Genomic DNA, 22689 nt, shown 5'->3' with positions numbered 1-22689 from the left:
CATATGTGTATATGTATATATATATATATATATATATATATATATATATATATATATATATATATACAGATAGATAGATAGGGAAAAATGTGTATTCCCTGACTGGTTGGTGAGTGGTTGCAGGAGGTTGCTGTCACTACGTGAAATTGGTTGCAACATGGTATATGATATCATCGAGATTGCAAATCAACTGCTCACAGTTTTGTTATTTTATTGTAATACCTATACTCATTTAAATAAATATTGCCCCTGGCTTATGCCCTCCCTATGAGAATAATGAAAAAGACTAAAACTAATGATGAAACTAATAAAATTTAAATTAAAAAAAGAATAACAAACAATAAAGACAGAACAGAAATGAGCAAACCCAAAAACTGATTTGAAAGTTGGCATGTGTTTGCTGACATTTGGGAGTAACACTATAGGTTGCTGCAGTATCTGCATAGCAACTAAATCAAAACCAAGGAGATTTTGTTGTGCAAAACCCTGTTTGCAACTAATTTCACCCAACGACAGCAGCCACTCACCAACAATGGCAAGGGCTATACATTTTCAGAAATCATAGGTAAATTGATTGGCAGGAGGTTGCCAGAGGTCACTGAACGGTATCTAGACAGTCTAGACAAAGTCATGTGTCAAGTGTTTCTTCCAGTGGCAAAAAACATTATAAAGAGGAGTTAAGGGTAGGTGGTAGGGTCCACCGAGTGTCACCTGGGTAAGCTACGCTCATCTGGAACCGATGACTCTTCTGCTTTCTTATTTCCCTTTTAGTTAAATATTTTTTCTTGTTACCGCAGCCATTTTTCATTCTGCTGTATCCTGTTTTTCAGCTCATGATCTTTTTTCATTCACTCACTGCTCTCCTTAAGAGTCATTTCTAGCAGCAGTGAGCAAAACTGCTCTAATAAACCAGCTCCAAACGGCAGACCAGTGACCAAATGGTGGACAGATAGAGATGTGTTCAGCTGCTAAAGACAGAGACATTTTTTCACATGTATGAGTGAAGATAGATTGAATATTAAAGGGGTTTTTATGAAACACCTGAAAAAAGTATTACGCTGAATTCCTTTTTACTAAATAAATAAGCAATCATGTGCTAACACATTAATCCTATCAACCAAGCAGAGGCTTCATCCTGCATACAAAGTAGCAAACACATAATAAATTTCATATTGTTATATATATATATATATATTTGAAAATAATATTGCAGAACTGTAAACAGTGTGACTTTGCATGTTTATTTCCCTCATGAAGAGCACAGATGGAGATGAATATCTCTCCCGCTTATAATGTTTGAAGAACTAACAGAGGAGTCTAGTTCTTTTGTTTACTTAATCAACCTTCTTTGCTGGAATAAGCCAAAGTGAAAATGACACCAATTTCAGAGAATTTGCAACTGCTCTAATCTGAAAGGAGCTCCGGCCAGCAGAGCATGCTATTTTGTGTCTCGGAGGGTGAGTGAGACACCCGCTAGAGCAAACAGGGCTCGGATTTTGTGTTTTGTGTGGGTGCATGTGTATGTATTTGAGTGACTGTGCCTCAGGAGGTTTGCTGCAACAAAAAAACCTCAACAGTACACCAAACGAGGAAAGCAAACAAGTCCTTTTTCTGTCTTCCTTGTTGATACATAGCTTTGATATTGGCCTGTTCTTTCTCAGCAAGGGGATGTGTACATACATACCTGTGTAAGCTTTTGTTTGGATGTTTATAGGTTTTTGTGCGTGTGTGTGTCTTCAGTATCATTGCAGTGTCCCACTGTTACTCTGCCATTATAAATGAGGCATCATAGACAGGACTTATTTGTCAGTCAATATATGTGTTGACTTTTACTGCTAATTTAGTATATATAGACACTGGCAATCTACAAGAGACAGAGATGACTTAAGAAGGCTGAAGTGCATGTCTTTACCTGTGGTTTGTATACATCTCAGTTCGTTATGTAGTACGTGGGCGTAATAAACACCTCTGCAGTGTTAGCAGTGCTAATGCCTGTGCATCTTTACAACTGAGCAATTTGCATTTCAAATCATCTCCAGAGAGCGCTGTAACTCTTAAGTCCAGGATAAAGCGATTCAAATGTGGAATTGCTCTAATGCTAATTTAATGTTCCCCTCTCTTGGACAGGTGCAGAGTCAGGGGGAGATTGGCTACAAGAGAACAAAGTCCTCACAGAGAAGGTACCGTCCGCATACACAAACATAGGCACTCACCTACGTGTCGAGACACATTAATGAACATCCATATTTTTCCCTCTGGCTATAGTGTAATGTTCAATTTAATGGTCTAATGTTCCTTAATGACTGCTTTATGTGCATGGACTTATTGTGAATCTATCAACCTGAAGCACATCTAATCAGACAATTAGCCCTCATCTTGGGCTAATTTCCATGTATGTATTCATCACCATTAGTGGCTTTCTAATAGAAACACAAATGAATTGTCAGCTTTCTATCACATGGTGCACACACACACACACACACACACACACACACACACACACACACACACACACACAAACTCGTTTTCACTTTTTAATGTGGACATCAAATTGACATAATGCTTTCACTAGGCTAACCCTAAGCCCTCCCCTAATTCCTTTGGCATTTGGTCCCCACAAGTGACTGTTGGTCCCCACAAATATAGGGCCAATTTTTGCTCATCACAAAGATTAAACAAGTACACACACACACACACACACAGAGTGTTGCATACAAATGATCTATATTCTTTACAAACACAGAAAGCTAGCGATCATCAAACCAAGATAAAAACATAGACCATCTGATCCATCAGTATTAACCCCCATGTATAGGCCAGTATTTCTAATTGCTCCCATGCAGGCGTGAAAAGGTTCTGACAGAAAGTCATCTATTGCAAACATGCATGAGAGAGCATGCAATCAGCTGTTAATGTTCTTCTGCCTGCAGATTGCTGAGATGTTGGCATTGTGACTTGTTCAGTCAGGTGTCTGTTATTTATTTAGCTTCAGTGTCAGTTTCAGGTTAATTGCTGTATCATAAATAACAAATGTACACAAGTAATAAATTCAGATCAAGTATCTCTAAGTTTGTATTAGGTAGTTATATTAGTGCTTTACTTCTCTATTGGGGCATTTTGTACTGCAAGCATCATTCACCCAATCACACACACACAGGGTACTTTCAACGTCTTCATTCAATTCAATTCAATATTCAGTTAAATTTCATTTATACAGCGCAAAATCACTAGAACAGTTTGCCTCAAAGCGCTTTATATTGTGAGGTAAAGACTCTACAATAATCCAAAGAAAACAGAGAAACCCCCAACAATCATATGACCCCTATGAGCAAGCACTTTGGCGATAGTGGGAACAAAAAACTCCCTTTTAACAGAGAGAAACCTCCAGCAGAACCAGGCTCAGGGAGGGGCGGCCATCTGCCGTGACCGGTTGGGATGAAGGGAGGAAGACATTCTGTGCCTTTAAGCATTTTGCCTAATATTCATGCACACACTCACACTCTGATGGTAACTTTCAGTAGCTTGCCCAAGGATACTTCAACATACAGATTGGAGAAGCCGCAGCCACGATCTGTGGGCTGTAGCGCATAGCTGTTCTTAGCTGGTACAGCAATTCACCAGGTTAATTCCATTAAGACTCCAACATGCTAAGTAGTTTCTTGACACTGTTCCATCTGATTCTTGCTTCTTACAGCTGATTTAAACTTCTTGGGCAAATCTATGTACAGAGACTACGATGTAACCTACCCAAGTGGATGACGATGATGCCAGTGTTCATGTTCATGTATAGATCTCATCTTTGAAGGATTGTAAAGAGTGTTGATTTAAATTGACAGCGAGGGACACAGCACTTCTTTTTCACTCTTCGATAAACATTTTTCCAGTCTATACAGAATATACAGATCATACACATGGCAGTAAACGTAAATTAGTATCCGTATTTTAATATAATTTTATAAATAGATGTTACTGCCTTAGTGATGATATGTAAGTTTGAGTCGCACTCTCTGATTTGGGACTACGATGCACTGCTCTGTGTAATTACACATGGGTTAAACAGCTTTAGCATCTTTATCACTTAATTAAATTTTCAGCCCTGGGACAAAATAGGAACACAACCTACACTGCTTATACACTGAACTGGGGAGATATCTTGCACAGATTTTAATTTCAGGCAGTGATTATCAGGAATGTAGCAGGTGTCCGTAGGATGTGTCCTGAGCTCCAGTACTTCAAACAAAAATATATTTTTTTTCCGGATAATAAAGTAAATCTATTAGTTGCATAAACAGGATTATGATTAGGACCAGCTTCACAGTTTACACACCATGCATAATATTTTTTCTGGCAGTCCTTACAGCAGTAATTATTGTGTGCATATTAATCACTTCAACATAATTTAATTTAATCTTTCATTTTAACTGCAGGTTAATAAAGTGTTCAGTATTTTCACGAGTTACTTCTGTATGGAGCCACATTAATTGTGTTATATAGAAGAAAAAAGTATATTTTTGCAGTGTGAAATTATTGTGTGAAATTATTTTTACTTGCAATGTTGATCTTGTGGTTTTAACGTTTATGTGAACCTTTTCATTGTGACTGAGAATCAGGACAGACATGAGTCTTTCAGCTGGAGATTCGAATGTTTCTGACTTTGTCATCAATTGGATAGAAGAATAGACTGAAATGCAGACACAAGAACAATATGAAGTAAATATCACGTAGTCTATGTGTTTACTTAGTGGCGTACTGTTTATTCTGGCAGCTGTTTGTTCTCTGTCCCTTGGTTCTAGTGTTACTTATCCTGTGTCATTGTCTTGATTATATGAAAACAGCAGTTGAACATTGTGGAAGTCTTTATTGATGTGTCTTTATTGTCTTCTTTTGTCTGCTTTTATAAATCGGTGCGTGGGGAGGCTCGGCTAATTCGGGTTTAGGTAGCACAGAAGTAAGAGAAGACCTTTCCTGCCTGCCTATATGTATAGACCTCCTCTTCGAAGGACTGCAAAAAGTGTTGGTTTGAATTGACAGAGATATACAGCACTTCTCTTGAATAAGCACTATTTCAGTCTAGAAATAATCAGATCAACATGTGTCAGTATAATTAAATCATTGTTTAAATTTCAGGATGATTCTTTTTTTAATGGATGTTTCTTCAGGCTTTACCGCCTTAGTGATGCTGTTTCCATCTCTCATTATGTGTGTGTTTAAATAGCCTGTGTTTTTGTTTTTTTTGTTCTCTTTGGTTGTTTCCTTCTCTTTTTTTGGACTTAGTTATTCTTTTTCATTGTGGGTTGGTAATATGTAGTTTTCACAAAAGTAAATAAAAGTAGTTTTCATTTATTTTTTACTGTTTTTGAAATACCGTATTTTAGTTTTAATCCTGTTAAATCAGGGAATTGGAGGAAGGAGAGTAACAAGACACAGCAGAAACTAATCTGGATAATGACTGGGGAGGAAGTTAAACTAAATGTAAAACACAGGAGACAAATGATTACCAAAATAAAACAGTAAATGAATTTCAATGAGAACTGAAACACTGAACGTGTGTGTGCTTAACAGGAGGGAAAACACAGGGGGAGGAAGTAGAAGGAAACACAGAGGCAAGTAATCAACTCATTAGGTACAAAATGTAACTAGAATACAATAAATACAACCAGGAACCAGAAAAATTAGAGAAATGAGAATAAAAAAATAAACTATAAATGAAACTAAGAACAAAGAAATCATAAAGCAGCCAGAGAGCATCTAATAGCAAGCGTGAATTTAAACTCCAAGAAACTCCAGTCGATGACAATAGACTATAATGTTGTTGAGACTGACACAAATGATCACATCAGAATGCAGATGTATATACTTGATTTATTTTATATTGCTTAAAATTGAAGGGAACCAGGGAAAACTTGCCAAGAATAGTTTCTTTATCATCGTAATGGAACACTTGTAGAGTGTCGATAGCAGCAGAGAGAGAACAATTACTTGTAGCAAAGAAGAGTAAAATGGAAGAGAGGAGGCAAAAAAGATGATAGTGGAATAGCAATTGACAATTTTTGTTGCTGCTTTCTTTGCAACCTTTAGACTGATTAAACAGTTTGATTACTCCTGCAGTCATTAAATATGAGAAGAGGCAGCAGCAGCCATGATTTTGAATCCACTTAGCTAGCAAACATGTGGTCAAGCATGCAGAAACAAAATTTATTTCAGAGGGAGCCAGTTTATTCTGACTGAAGTGCTCTGATTGAGCTTATCCTCTGGGTATTAGTAGCATGTCGAGCAGCTACTGAGAGAGAGACAACGGATGAGAAGGCGACACGAAGGCTTGAATGGCAGGAGAATAACAAGTTGAAGCCCAGAACATGAGAAACATATACACAGACAAAAAGGAGAGGGAAAATCAAAAGAGATGGAGAGAGGGATGGTAGACAAAGAGGAAGGCTAAGCAGAGTGGAGACGAGGTGAGAGTGACAGCAGTGGAAGCCTTTGATCTTAGGCTTCTAATCAATGGGGATTATGGTCTCTGTGCCTGTGTCAGTCCTGATTATTGCACCAGCACTGGGAGACAGTGGGCATCCAGAAAAGCAGCAGACAAATACAGCCCCTTCTTCCAAAAAGAGGCATTCTGCAAAGCTCCATATAGGTGAATATGATCAGACACATGAACTGTTTGACAGGACACAGAAATCCAGCGTGGAGATGGATTCAGCATAGAAAGTTGATTCTGGTCATATAAAAATCGTCTCTGGAGACTGCACTGCCATGACTAGTCAAACTGGAGTGACTGTAATGTGCCAGCAATGTGGGAGTGCATCTCCACTACGGGGAGTAAACATTGTGAATACATGACAGGGGAAATCACATGAAACATAACGTAACAGAAGACTGTAAACTGCAGCATAAGGATAGGCAGAGCCTGGAGAGCTACTTTTAAATCTTTGAATTCTTTCAGCTTCCAGTGACAGCAGATGAATTTCACTGACTGCATCTAGGGAGTTAAGATTTTACTGATGTTTTCCTGAGACACAGTCTGAAATATGATGGATTATGCATCTTGTCCCTAATGCGTTTCTCCTCTTTTGTATTTACACATAGCACTGTAAACTGCAAAACACTGTCAAAGTATAATTCATAGTATCCAAGAATTTTTAGGGAACAGCCTGAAAATATTTAATGCACATTTAATACATAACATGCTATTTCATTGAGTCAGTGGGTTCCTGCACAATTGCAAATCTGCATTAAATACTGGAAGACTATGTGTAAAATATGCTAAAGCATGGATGTGTGCACACTTGGCAGGTTTGGTTTGATTAAAGCATACTCTGGTGCAGTTGCTCTGTTAGACTGGCTCATTTGAGCAACTGCAGATGCTGCCATCCCAACTTTTGTGCTCATATTGCTTCAAATTTTGGTGCACTTTCCATGAAATGTGGACAGCACAGATCAAAGTAATCTAAGCCGCTAAAGACATTTAAAGGCATCAAGCGAATCATGCATGTGATGTCAAAAGATTTAATCCTTACATGTTTTTTTTTTTACACCACAGAAAGAGTGTTTAGAGGTGCATGCAAAGACAAAAGTGGGAGTTTGGAACTGTGCCGCTTGAAACTGTTATAACTGTGTCAACAGTACATCCAAATATGTGATGCTGCATTCAGACATGGTAGCTAGGGTGAAAAAAAGCATGAAGAGGTTTGAAGAAATGATTCTTGGCAAATGTCCGATTTCCTAGAATGGGCCACCCCAAGGGCTCATGCATGTAAGAGGAAAGCGAAGCGTGAAAGTCTTGACCTCCAGACCTGCATTCAACATCAGAGGAAACTGCTGAAGGATTTTCAAGAATCTGAACATTTTTACAGCAATACAAGAGTGCAGCTTTTAAAAAATGAATGAAGGCAAACCAGGAAGTCAAAGAATACATGTTTTATGCTTTGGAAACACAGCAGCATGCTACCAACACTGTTTTTTTCAGTCACTGGGCACTTTGATAAATGCAGTGTGCCACAATAAGCCAGAAGGCCCATCTTTGATCAAATTCCACTCCTTAGTGAGGTGCTACTCCAGTGTCAGCCCCTCAGCACACCATGACACATGTTCACATGCAGCTTCAGCAGTCCATTTCATTTGCATGTGCTCCTCTTCAAACAGAAGACCACCCACTGCAATGTTTGCCCATCAAGAACCCCTTTGTAAAATGATGCCCACCATTCAACCATCAGTCTCAAACAGAGGGTAAACAGCCAAAGGCTGATGTTAATGGAATACTCAGTTTGTTATTAGTGCTACATGTGGCAATGTCGACCCAGAATGTTTTGAATCTTTAGGCTTTTTGGGATAATGCTTAAGCTTCTAAGCTCCTCTGTTTGGTTTTTAGTTAAGGTTGGATGAGCATCTGTTAGACTTTCTTTGACTTTCAAAAAAGTTTTATTTTTGATTAAGTTTCTGCTTTTGGAAAAAATAAACCTTTACCTTAAGTTTTGCAAAAGCTTCACTTGTTTCTGGCACCTTTTTAAACATGTCTCTTAGCATGTGGATTCTATATAACAGGTATATACATACTATATATACATACATACCTCGGATGTTGCAGTTTTATTTTTTGCATAGAAATAACTAACATAAATATTTTAATCCTAATATCTATAAAAGGTAAATAATAAAACTAACCTAAACTATTAAAGTATGGTAAACATTTAATTCCATAGTTTTGGGGGGTTTTTTTTGGTTTTTAAAGAGCAGTACTGGCATTCTAAGTGGAGTCTGGCTCTGGCAGTAGCTGAAACAAAAACTTGGGTGTGGGAGGAGTTCAGTGAGACCATGGATCAAGACCGTCGGATGGCCTTGAAGCAATTCTGGCAAAATGTCAAGAGACTGAGGAGGGGAATGCCAAGCTCTTCTAACACATTGTATAGTCCAGCAGGGGTGCTGCTCACTTCAACTGAGGATACATTTGGTTGGTTGAAGGAATACTTGGAGCATACCTTCAGTCCCACTGACACTTCTTGTGTAGAAAAAGCAGAGTTGGGGAATGTCGGGGGAAGCTCCTCGTCCATCACTGGGAATGAGGACAGTGAGGTAGTTAAACAACTCCTTGGTGACAGGGTCCCTGAATTTCCAAAGACCTTGGGTGTTGTGGTGCTATACTGGTTGACATGCCTCTGCGATGGCATGTGGTGATTTGGGACAGTGCCTCCGAATTGGCAAACTGAGGTGGTGGTTCCCATCTTTAAGGACACCTGAGGGTGTGCTCCAGTTATAGGAGGATCACACTCCTCAGCCCCCCTTGAAAGATATACACAGAGGTACTGGAGAGGAGAGCCTATGTGTTAGTCAAACCTTGAATTCAAGAGAAACATTTTTTTCCCTTTGTGAAACACTGGTCCAGCTCTATCATCTCAAATAAATTCATGTATGCATTGGAGTTTGCCCAGCAAGTCTACCAAGTGTTTTGTGGACTTACAAAATGCATTTCATCGCATCCCTCAGAGAATCCTTTGATGGGTGGTTTGAGAGTATGGAATGTCTGTCCCATAGTTTACCATTTCCAGTCAGTTCCTGAACAACTGCCATGAGAGCTTGCACTATATTGCTGGCAATGATTCAGACGATGGGTGTTGGACTCTGACAGCCCCCTTGTCACCAGTTCTGTTCATAAATTATATGGACCTTGGTGGGCATAGGATATTGTCTCTACTTGCAGATGGCATGATTCTTTTAGCTTCAATGTGGTCTCCACCTCACATTGGAGTGGTTCACAGCTGAGTCTGAAGCAGTGGGAAGGAGAACTAGTACCTTCAAGCCTGAGACCATGATTCTCATCAGAAAAAACAAGTGCACACTCTGGGTTAGAGACAAAGTGCTCCTCCAAGTGGACGAGTTTAAGTATATAAGTATCTTGTGTTTATTGGTCTATTGTGGTGAAAAGAGAACCTAGCATAAAGGTGAATCTGTAAATTTACCTGTTGACCTACATCCCTACCTTCACCATTGGTCACAAGTTCTGGGTAATAACCAAAAGAATAATCCTTTAATTGTCCCACAAGGGGAAATTTGGATGTAGAATGAGATCATAATTACAAGCAACAGAAATGTGTTATTTTTCTGAAAGGTGGGTGGGCACAGCCTTAGAAATTTCTTCCAAGTTTGTTGCTGGTCTTTTCTTTATACAATCTACATGGTATAGCAATCTCTACGCTCTTAGCTAGTACATACAACACAGTGAAAAAAAATGTAACCAATAACCCTACACTTTGGTTTGGAGCAAAATAGCAGTGGGAATTCAAAATTTAAAATCATGATTATTGTGTTTCATATTTCTTTGAATCAATGTCAAATAACCTTGCAGGGAACCCTGCAGGGAAAGTGCTGCATATCTAAAACATAGTACACAAACCGATGTGGTCTTGTGGTATCTTTAATGTAACTTTAAAAACCGTTATATACAAATATGTATTTTCAAACTATAAACTTAGAAGATCGCAAGCATAGAGCGCTGCGTTGGTAAACATAGAAACGTAAATTGCCTGGTGTTTATGTAGCACTTTTCTGCTCTTACTGAACACTGGGGAAGGAGAAATTAAAGAAATTAAGATCATTACAGGTTTCATACCAAAGGATTGTCAATTTACCTACTGTTCCTTAACTGGAGCTTTTTTTTCTTTTTTAACTGTAACCTTACTTGTGAGATTTTATTCTATTTCTGCTTTTGCTGTGTTGAGACCAGGCTGCTAAAACACTTCGAGCAGTCTGTCACTGTGACAGGCTCTCTGCTAATGAAATGGACCTTTGTGTCTTCTCCTCACCAGGCTATTCCTGGAACTCAAAGCATCACAATCTGATGCCCTGGAAAAGAGATGTAGCTGAGATGACCCGTTCAATCTGACCTTACCTTCCTCTATACTGAAGGCATCTTCAATTTGACCTTGTGTAAGCTCGATCAATACTGGATGTCTTAACAGTTTGTCCCTACCGCTGAAAAAAAGCTGACATTTCCTTTATTATACGATTGTGATACCTGACTCTTCTTCGCTGTGATTTATAGACATAATAAATTCCAGACAAACTAAGCGGCAGCTTAATAACGATAATGATTTGCAAGCTTTGCTCTGTTTTTCTTTGTCTATGTTTTATTTATATGAGCAACTAAACATATTATATCACTTCTAAATTGCAAATGCACAAAAAAATCAAAACAAAACACAAAATTTGACTTGATCTCATCAGAAATGTTATTCAAAGAGTTTTCTGCAGTTCTGATGAAGAAAGCTTGACAGTTCTTAGTCTTGTCTAGACCATGAAATGACCAAATCAGTACTGCCTCAGGATCTCAAGCCATGGTTATACTCACAAGGACTTAAAAGCTCATATACAGCTGGGCTCTAGTCCAAGATTTGGCTTAAGGGTAATGAATACAATTTCTTCATTGTACTGGTAGCCAGTAAAGGCACGCAACGTCCAGTTCTCAATAGGAGCAAGCTTAGAGATAGAGATTGATGAGATTATTAACGGGGGGTAGGAATGAAGTCAATCCTGCAGCTTCTTTAAGCAATCCTTGGAGATTTATACCAGAAGATATTGAACAATGGCACTGATTTGTCAAAGGACTTGACAATCAAATGATTTATCTACATTTCATGTCTGTAACTCTTCAGATTGACCAGTAATAAAATGGCTTATCAGTCTTTCCTGACTCAGTAATAAAAGTCAAGTCCATCCAAATAATTTATATTTGGTAGTCAACCTGACCTCAGTCAGTACTGGACCAGGTTAGCCCTTTACAGAGAAAAAATAAAGAGTGGTATCTATAGAACCACTATATGGTGAATATTTAAACAAAGGAAAAAAGCAGAAAACTACTACCAGTGGTAATACAACTACTACAATTATGACTACTAATACTAATACTACTACTACTACCACTAATAATAATAATGATAAAAATAATAATACAAACAATCAGTTATGCAAGGTTCATGGGGATAGCTGTTACCTAAATGGTTTAAACCTAAATAATTGTTTCCAATAAATATAGTACATAATTAGTATATAATTTTATAAACTCATAAATTTCAACTTCAGCAGGGGATCTTAATTTTATTTATTTATTTATTTGTTTTTTAGTTGCTGACAGCATTTTTGATTCTGTATGTAGAAACCCCAAATTCCCTCCATAAAAGTGCTTCCTCGATGATTTTCGCTTGCCTTCTTAACCTTTGATGGTAACTTTGGATGCAAACGTAACCTGTTTCGGATCAGTTTAGGTTCCAGATTAATGATCAGCAGGTATGACACCTCCACCTTCTGACCAATCAATACTACCAAAATTCCTGGAAGATTCCTCGGACCGCTGTACCTGGATAGCAGGAGTGTACACATTTTTTCATAGCGTCTGATGTCTTTGTGTTTCCTGGATGAGCATCAGTAAGATACAGACTTTCTAGTTCAGATTTTCCTTATTTTTTTCCTGTTTGCAACAATTTTGTTGTTGTATAAGCATTAATACATAAATCAGGATAGCTATTTGAACTTGTGGGCTTTATATCAGTCACACCTAAACTCAGCCTAGATTTAAATTCTGTCTTTGTATTTCTTTCTTTACTTCCTGTCAGACCATTAAACACCACTGAGACTGCAGCTGAAAGACTGAATGGTAAAGCTGTCCTATGCAAATTTAAACATTAATTGAACAGAATACGATTATATACTGTGTACTAATACTATATTATAACTGATCAGATTCTCTCTTGACTCCATGATAGAGTTGTGATATTCAACTGAAAGTATGCAAGTTTGCTAACACATCTTTTCTTCCTGTCTTCAAATCGGCAACGCTTCAGTAATACAGTAGCACTTTTCCAGACTTACTGACTAAAATGTTTAAAGTGCGCACACATTCATACAGTGTTTTAACGCTAAGCTGCTACTACTACTGTAGTGCTTGTCTTTTATCTGTCGCAGCTATTTTATTATCATTCTGTAGTCTGTGTGTAACCTCTTCATATTTCTCTAATATTATCATTTACTCTTCTGCTATAAAATCATCCACTCGGTTGCCGGTGCGCTAATGAATGTGACTGCCAGTGCCATGCCTTTTTATGTGAGTGTGTGTACACCTAGATCAGGAAACACTGGGTTAACACTTGGTTAACTGGGTGAATCCAGACAACCGAAAGATATCCTGGGTATGTCGATCTTGTTTTGCAGTACAGGTATAGTTCATTTATTTTTTCACAGGCAGAATGCAAAATCTAAGGCCTCACATTTTTGGCCATTGTCCTGGGTTTCGATTTTATATTTGATGTATTTCATTGGAGTTTCTGTTTGAGAGTTGTATATCCTTTGTTTTATGTTGATTCTGTTCTTTAGGTTTGTGTTCTTGGTTACCTTTTGGTGTTTTTGGATTGGGTTCCTTATGTCCATAGATGTTCTTTATGTTTTTCTTGCCCCTTGGCCCGTTGTTTATTGTGTTCAGCTGTGTCTTATTTACCGTCCTGTGTTCAGTTCCCCATCACCGTGTGTGTAAATAGTCCTGCCATTCCTTTGTTCATTGTATCGTTAACATAGCTGTGTGTCGATGGCAGTGTATTTCCAGTGTTTTCTGATCTTGTGTCCATAATGCATCAAAAGATTTTGAACTTTGTGTTTCTTTAGGACTAATCGGCAATAAATGCTTTTTTCATCTACTCGTGGTTTCTCAACACTTCACATAGCTCATTGTGACAGGTGTAGCAGATTACATAGGCTATTACCACAAAATATTTCTAAACTAAACAAGAATGAAGCGTAAAATCACAGTGTCATTGATAAGCCTGTTTTAGCATGAAACATTCTCCATTTTAATGCCTTTGCTACATTTAGAAACAGGTTTTTATTAAAGTGTGACAATGCCTGCACAAATACAAGCAGATAGTCATAATAATGAAACATAATACTATTTCGGCGTTAAAGTAACCACTTATTGTGGCTCTCCGCCATTGAGCTATTTATTTAGTAATTGAATCCAATCCCTAGTGAGCGCCAGGAGCACTTCTTCCCTCGCTGTCATGGCATCGAGCAGACAGCTGCAACAGAAGAACGTGTCAATCCTTCTGATCCCTCGTAGTTGCTTTATCGTCTCTGCACAGCTTATGATATTGGATTGTTGCTGCGTTTTGTGTCGCGTTTCAACCCACCTTAAATCACAGGAGAGAGAGCGAGAGAGAAACAGATAGCACAGGTGGGAGGAGTATGACTTTTTTCCCACCTATTTACTGTATATGAAAGGTACAGCAGAAAGTGTTTGTCATTTCTGTCCCCACAAGAAACAAAAGCCTTTGAAAGGGGAAGATGAAAGGCGAGAAATGGCTTACCAGAAAAGAAGGGAATTGGACCAGCAGACGATGACAGCTCATGAGGTGACAGGCAGGAGGTTTTTGAAGTTTTTTTTTTGTCCATTTTTTTGTTTTGTTTTAGGTCATGCCTGTGTAAAAAGATAGTGAAAGGGAATTGAGTGAAAAGGGAGGGAAAGAGAGGCAGAGGAGTACAAATGCATGTCGGACTCAGGCAATGACAGGCTGTTTGATGTGTTTTGTGCAGGTCCCACATAGAAGAGTGACAAAATGTAAATGAGTGCTGCTTTCGAAAGAGAATATACACCTAGCATGCATAAAATACCCCCCAAAAAAGGCATGGCAGCTTTTGGCGTAGTATATTTATGTTTTCTGCCCTCATGTCTTTTCTTTTATTTAATAAATGATTATTTCTTTTCAAAAATGTGCAGTGGGCAGCCCTGAGATGGAAAATGAATTTGCTAAAAGCCATGTATTGTATCAGGGCAGAATAGAGGAGAAGTGGGTATTCGGCTGCAGCAGACAGTGAAAGAGAAAAAGAAGTCTTTTCCATTCTCCCGACTCACAGCTGACTGAACTCAAAAGGACTTAAGCATTTTCCTTCACTCTAAATTTTTTAACTCTCCTCTCACGCTCGTCCACCCGTCCAGTCTGTCCATTTAGCTCAATCTGTCCCCCGTGCCCTTTTTCTGAATCTCTTTCATGTCCACTTGTGTCTATGCAGTATTTATTTATTTATTTATTTATTTTTTATCTGGTTTCTCCTCACCGACTCTGTGCTTGTGTTTTTCTTCCACTGTTTATCTGCCTGAATTTTTTTATTTTTTTGTCATTGTGCCTGTTCTCTTTTTATCTCTGTTTCAGGATTTATCTGTTGTTGCAGTTTGTCTCATTTTCCGTCGAACTGTTACAATTTGTCTCATTTGTGAGACAAACTATTTTTCTACCACACTGAACAAGTGAGAGAAGACAAGTCGACGTTTGAATATAAGCTAAATACAAAAGGAGTCTAGATGGGGTACATACACTCATGGCCAATTAGCCAATCACATGGCAGCAACTCATTTGAGGCAAGTATGCATGGTCAGGATGACCTGCTGGATTTAAATCTGAGCAGCAGAACAGGGAAGAAAGCTCATTCAACTGATTTCCAACATAGCATGGTTCAAAGTCACTTAAACCATCTCTAGGGTTTACAGAGAATGGATCAGAAAAAGAAAAATGTTGATGGAAGAGATCAGAGGTGATCTCTGATAGGAAGGCAACAGGAAGTCAACCACTCGTTATTCCCAAGGTATGCAGAAGAGTATCTCTGAATGGACCACATAACCTAACCTGAAGCAGACAGACCACTCTGAGTGTGACTCCTCTCAGCTAACAACAGGAGAGTGAGGCTAGAGCTTGCACAGGCTGAACAACACTTGGTCTGTTGATTCTCATCTATCAACATTAGTTGACTTTAATCATTCAGGATGATTCAAGAATAGAACTACTATTACTATAACCATTTTTCCAAAGCAGTGTACACTCTAAATTATGACAAAAGCCGGCGATAATACGCCCGTCCTTAATTCATGTAGCACGCGTCACCTATCACAGACCGGCACCTCAAATGCTAAATGTTCGTCTCGCACTTCTGTAGTACTTTTTTTCTGAGTAAAGTCTTGCTGGGATTTCTGCTTGGCCTATTGTTGTTGTATTTGCCCTGTATTTGGCTGATAGTTATTAATTAGCAGAAACAAATTAGTGACTGAAGACTGAAAGACACAGACTAAAGACACTGCTTTCAGATGAACAACCACTGTGCAGCAGTTCTTTCTTCACTGCATGTTATCACAGTTCTTCCTGTGAACATTTGTTTACACGTTCCTTGATAAATGGATCACTGTGTGCAGTGTGGAGCGCACAGTCATCAGTGGCCTGAGGTTGTATTATTTGCTGTAGAATTGAATCCATTTCTTGGTCCCATCTTTGCTCTGAAACAGCCCTGAAATGGGGGAAAGACTGGTTGCAGGAGCAGCCAATGAACAGAGCCCAATGGTCCTGAAAGACAAGGCAATTTGGCCGGAGTGATGGGAATAATGAGAAAAGCATCGTGATGTTGCCTGAGTCCAATTTAGAAGGTAGGGAAGCAGGGAGACTGAGAGAGAGAGACACAGGGAGAAAGAAGCAGATGCGAGGATGGAGAAGGAATAAAGGAATGCGAGAGATGGGAGAGAGAGAAAATGAGCGATCACCCACGCAAGAAAGCATGGTATTGGTTTTATGTTCATGTTGAGGTGGCTGCACATTAACCTGTGCAAATGGAGGTTATGGCTTTACTTCCATAGGGTTAGCCAGGAGGGGATAACAGGGGTTCTTCCAGAAAAAGAGAGTAAGAAATAAATGATGGCAGAGGAGAGAAATGTCAGTTTTTCCATCTCTACAGCATGTGGCTTTCAGTCTGAAAATCAGCATCTCCGGACGAATGGAATTACCTCACAGTGCGGAAGAAATGACTTTCAGGGATAAAGAAAATCCTCAGAGAAAGAGAGAAAATGAAATCCCTGTTAGTGAGATAAAAGAAGATGGTGAAAGTGACAACTGGAGATAATAACAAAGGAGAGAAGCAAAAGAGAGGAGATGGACCGGGATAGAGCAAAGGTGATTTTTCTGAATGAGGTGAATAAAATCATGAGGGGGAGAAAAGTCAGGGGAAAAAAAAGTTGTCGCCTTCATCCTCTCTTCACCGACTCCATGTTGTAATGCAGCGGTGTGATGCTGAAGAGCACCGGCAACATTTCAGCAGATGGATGTGTTGTGCCCCCTGATAGCAGTTCAGGCCCGAGTCTAACATCCAGTCTGCTGCACCTTAAAGCAGAGGCAGCACTTGATCACAGTGTCTCTCTACGCCGATGTGTCTCTGTGTCTTATAAGCTAGGGAGGCCCCAGAGATCACCATTGCAGCTGGATTACAGAAGGCGATTGCTTCATAAACACTTTCACTGTCCTCCTCTGGACTGCTGTAAAGGGGTAGTGACAGTCAACTGCTCCCAGGGCTGATTTATCTGTTCTCGTGAAGCCCCGGAGGCTTCCACAGACGAAGGAGACCACATGCACAGATTGAGACATACAGGGCAGACAGCAAACACTTATTCAGGAGGCAACAGTCTAAAAAGCCCCGTGGCCATGGAATGAGAGCGGCAGACACACACACACACACACACACACATGCAGAGTTAATGAAGCTTTCCAGTACGCATCCCTTCCATAATCCAACAGGGATGTTAATCTCCTGTGGGTCCCTAACTGCTAAAACACACAGATACACACACCTACACACACATTTTTTTTTCTGAGAGACTCTATGATCGTGAGGGGAGTGTGGGAAGTGAGGCATTCAGTGGCTGCTTCCCGTTTCATGGTGCAGCTGGCTGGATGAGAGAGGCTTGTTCAGCTGCGTGCTCCTTCTCTTCAACTTTCTTTTTCATATCTCTTGAACCCTCTTCTGTCGGTTCTCATGTTTTGTTTTATTTCATTATTACATCCCTGTAATCATTTTTCATTCACTCTTGTCTGTAATTACGTCGTGTTATTTTTGTAGCATGCTATTTCTTTCTGTGCACGCTCTTTTTTCCCCCCTTTTTCCTTTTGTTCTTATCATTTCTAATATTTCATCTTTTTTAAATCTTTCACATTTTCCCCTAAAATAATAACTGGCATGTAGATAAATTATGAAAAAAGTGGGTTCATCCAGAACCTTACAAGGCGCTCCATCAAGTGTAAATGCAGGTGGTGCAACATGTTTTAAGAGAAAACCCACGGGAGCAAGAACGCCACGAGTCGTTGTAAATTTTGCTATCCGCTCAGTAAAGAGCTGCAAGCACAACACTCGCACAATTCATGGCTCGGTTCACTCATCCGCGGTGAGGGAATCATAATGGATGAGGCAGGGAGTAGCGCTTACAGCGGCTGTTAATACTGTTGTGGTAATAACAACCTGTTGTGTTTTTTGTTGCTTCCCACATAGAAAGACAGGTTTTCACACCTCCAGTGTAAACTAAGAATAAGCTGTACAGCACTGTAGGGCTCTATGTAAGTCTGTTGACATCAAAGTTCAATGTTAAGCACAATATGTTTTAAAAAAATAATATCTGCAGTTTGAATAACCAAACAACATCTTCTAAAACCAGCAATAATAATCCTTGGGAAAAGTACATCCGAGTGTTTGCAGCTACCTACCTAAATATAGCAACAGCTTATTCTGAAGCTACTGTGTTGGCTTGGGCGACGTGTTGTTTCATTATCATTTGTACAAAACTGTTTATTTGAAATCCATGTATAATAAATGGATATGAATCTGTGGGTGGAAATAGACATCAGAAAAATATGTTTTCTATTCCTGTTAACAAAAGTAATATTTGCTATGAAAAACTACCATCTTTTAGTTCTTTACATATCAGGACATAATAAAGAACTTCAAATGAACAATAAGACATGACATATAACAATGTATCATTATTATTAACAGAATTAACATTGTTATTAACATTATTATTAACAGAGACTAAAAAGAAGAAGAGTTAGCATGTAAAAAAAAAAAACTAGGCACAGCCCAGCTTGTCTGAGAACCAAGGAAAAAAGTTTTGTTCAGTTCAACTTTTTTGTGATTTCTTCCTGTTTGGAGTCAGGAAAGAGGCCACCCAAATACATGAGATATCATTGGAAAGGTCAGGATGTTCACTATTGAGCACATCAGGACACGTCAGGGTAGCTCAAATAAGTGAAAAGATATGGAACAAATACGAATGTCTATTACAGAGGACATCCAAGTGACTTCTTCAGTCTCAGCTGACTGCAGGTTTTCCCAAACTTTCAAACAGCACATTTGCATAATGACTGAAAGTAGCACCACTAGCGAACAGTGAGCTGTGTTCGCCAGTGATGCTAGTTTCGGTCTCTTAGATATGAGGTTTTTTCCTGGCAACACTTCTATACAAGTCACACTTCAGTTCAGTCTTTTTCTTATTATGCTGTCATAACATTAGATTTTCAGCGTATTGCTTTTACTTTCGCAGAAGCGGTGCACTCATTTTTTTCACACACTGCTTCTGCATTTTGGCACAGTTCTTAATAAGTAAAAAATAACATGCTATTTACATTATTTTAATATGTTGTCTTTTTTTTTTTTCTCATGTCCTGATGTGTAAAACCTTACAACTAAAAGAGGATTTATTTATTTTTTTTGATAAATGTATGTTTCATATATTATAAAGATTGAAATCTTCAGTAGGAAACAATAGGCTTTGGTTTTATAGCACCTCATATCTCATAGAAAAAAAACTGAGTATTCCCAGGTTTTTCATTTAACCAGTGTGAAATACAGTCTGGTGAATGGATAAAAAGCAAAAAAGCTGCCTCATAGATGAAAGAAAGTCACAGCTTTCTTAGTCAGATAAAAACTTTTCTGACACATTACACTGTGTGAGAGTCACGACACAGTCACATCAGGATCTAGTTAAAAAAACAAAAACAAAGGGTCTTCTTTCTCCTACCGTCAGTGGCTATGCTATTACACAAACATGCTTGTTAACTTGGTCTGCAAGCTCGTCTAAAGAATGAATAATATAACGGCACCTGAATATATTATACATTCAGTGTACAGACTGGGTCAACAGGTTCAATTAATGCTTGAATAAGGGCTAAAATCAGCAAGAGGTGTGATCTAAGCAGAGCTGTTTCCACTTGGAATAAATGGCAGTGAAAATCATGTGGTGCAGCAGTTTTTCCTTTAAAAAAAGAAAAAGTACTGAGAGAGGTCAAAGGAAAACAGCAAGGAGAGACACAGAAAAGAAAAATAAAGCTCACTTATACATCTCAGGATGATTCAGTTTCCATTGTCTGCTCAGTCGCATGTGGCAAAACCAGAAAAAATGAGAAATATCCTCATACAGAAACATAATGTATATTCAGATTTGAAAGGGTCACCTTTAAAACCTGGGGAATACACAGAAGAGGTTAAGTAAGCTTTGAAGTTAGAATGTGATCAGAAGCATGAGCATTACCTAATCAAGGCACCAAGCAGCATTGACGCCCTTACACTGTGATTGAGTGACTTGCTGTCTTCAAACACAAATTGCAGTAACCCCAATGGAAAGCATTGCAGTAAACCTCCTTTAATGCAGTTGAAGCTTATGAGTGATGAGTTACAAAAATAGGTTCATTTAATTAACCGTGCCTCAGTGGTTCGTAATGAAAACATTTCTGTATATTGTAAATATTGTAGAAACTTGTATGACAAATTGAGTTCTATAGCACAGATTGTAAACTCTAGTTTGAGCTAATATCAGAGAGAGAGAGATCCTTTGTTAGCTCACTTGAGAGTATGTGGATATTCTCTGATTTTACTTTGGCTTCTCCGAGTGTGTTGGAGCAGCTGGTGATCTTCCCAGGACATCTTATTAGATCCCAAATGCTATTTTTAGTGAAAAGGGTAGAGATTGGGTTCAGAAGATGAAGACTTCTACTGACAAGGCCAAGTTTTGTATCACTTCGTGGAAATCTGGCTTGAGGTGCTAAATTGATTATCACATCACTCAAGCGAGCATTAAGCCTGCAATATTTTCTGTACTGCTTATTCAGCCAGGGTAGCAACTTGGATATGCTGGAGCCTGTTGAAGATGATATTGGATAAGAGGCTAAGAACAGGCATTCACATTTCCATATATCCATCCATCCATCCATCCATTAGGCATTGGGGTGGGGGTAGGGTCGGGGGTGGGGGGGTATGTATCGTTAGTATTGCAATTTTTTGCATGGCAATATTGTATTGATACAGGCTCATCAACTATAAGGGCTCATCACGTCTAAAGAAGGCAATCTTTCTGCAACTAGTTGCACTCTGACGTGGATTGACTGCGGTCACTCTCAAAGAGATTTTCGAAGGTTGGTAAATGATTGCTGCCTAATTTATAAATGCTGAATGAGTCTTTATCAATGAGTGTAACTCCAGGGGATTTGACTCGATTGGCTGCCAGCTGATTGTATTGTATTGCGCTTATATTCCTGTAGAACAGGAAGGTTGATGAGCGCAAATGTAATAGTTAAATGTGAATTTCTGTTTATGAAGGTTTTTAACTATTTACCAGTGTTAATTGCTGTATTATCAGAAACAGCTTGTCCCTGATTCAAACATAGGCTGATAACAAACAGTGTCAAATAACAACATTTATGGCAGGTTTTAGTGGCAGTGATGGTTGCTTTACACAACTCAAAAAAAGAAAAATAACTGAAGTGTAATACTAACAAATTTAATTTTAAGGATATAATTAGCAGTTGGAAAAAAAATTGTAGTATATATTATTACAGTACTCAGCATATCACAAAATGTTAAAAATGGTAGATTCCCACAGCTACCATCCATCCATTTTCATGTTAACACTTCATCACAGGGCTAACACAGAGAGACAGGCAACCACACACTCTCACATCTATACTGTCGGCCAATTTACAATCAGCATTTAAATTAACAATCCTGTCTTTGGTCTGTGGGAGGAAACCAAAGCAAATGTGGAAGTCTCATGCTGGCTCATGGACAACATACAGATTGCACCTGTAAGGCCCCAGCACCTTCTTGCTGTGAGGTGAAAGTGTTATGCACTGCTCCAACCGTACCACCCACTGGCAGCCATTTATCATGCAAATACAAATAGATACTATACATAGCACATACTACAGTTTCAATCAAATGCTAAAACATCACAAGCAGGAGCTGTGCGGTGGAATGCAATCAAAAGACTGACGTATTTAATGTCAAAAAATGCAAAAAGTATTTCAGTATTGCTTCGCTTGAGTAAAATACTTAATATGTTTTTTGAAGGTGGGATATTTTGTCTTGTACTACTGGTAACAGCTGGTCTGGAGACACAGTGAGATACACTTAACTCTGTATAATAATTTTATGATTCCGCTTTACAGTATTCATTAATTCTTTGTAAACATCATCTACATATTGACATGTCTCATATTTTGATTATTATGTCTTAAAACCAAGATACAGTTTTGCCATTTACCAGCTCCAGCTTCAATATCTACTAAATGTGATTAAAGCAATGTTTCTAAATAATGGGATAAGTATCTCAGTGTAATTACACTATGCATTTTTAGATTCAATTCTCTTTTTATATTGACTCGGTTGCTCATAAACCCCATTGTGGATGAAAGGGAGAGATACTGTCAAGGATTCAAACATTCACCTCAGAGAGAAGTTTAATCTAACAGAGATGAAAAAAGTTAGAAAGACAAGATCAAAGTAACTTTTTTTTTAACATCAAACTCATAAGCTTGCTGGCTTTTGTGATTCATTTTATAGCGCTAGATATTTTGG

General features: G+C 38.6%; 1 protein-coding gene across 7 annotated transcripts in view; it reads left to right on the top strand.

The window, feature by feature from the left end:
- tnr (tenascin R (restrictin, janusin)) overlaps window positions 1-22689 on the top strand; it is a 196039-nt gene that overhangs the window by 88053 nt on the left and 85297 nt on the right. For 6 of the 7 annotated variants that reach the window (XM_025900162.1, XM_025900161.1, XM_025900164.1 and 3 more), the window contains one exon: window positions 2128-2180. Coding sequence is in view for 3 of the 7 variants with exons in the window: in XM_025900160.1 (XP_025755945.1) it covers window positions 2128-2180 (53 nt within the window). In the remaining 4 variants the exon portion in view is untranslated. Of the gene's footprint in view, window positions 1-2127; window positions 2181-10802; window positions 10924-22689 lie in introns of all 7 variants that reach the window. The other variant, XM_025900163.1, reaches the window with a different exon arrangement.

This window comes from Oreochromis niloticus, linkage group LG18 (genome assembly GCF_001858045.2).
Source record: "Oreochromis niloticus isolate F11D_XX linkage group LG18, O_niloticus_UMD_NMBU, whole genome shotgun sequence".
Lineage (NCBI taxonomy): Eukaryota > Metazoa > Chordata > Actinopteri > Cichliformes > Cichlidae > Oreochromis > Oreochromis niloticus.
Note: the sequence above shows the minus strand (reverse complement) of the source record. Positions and strands in the feature narration are given on the sequence as shown.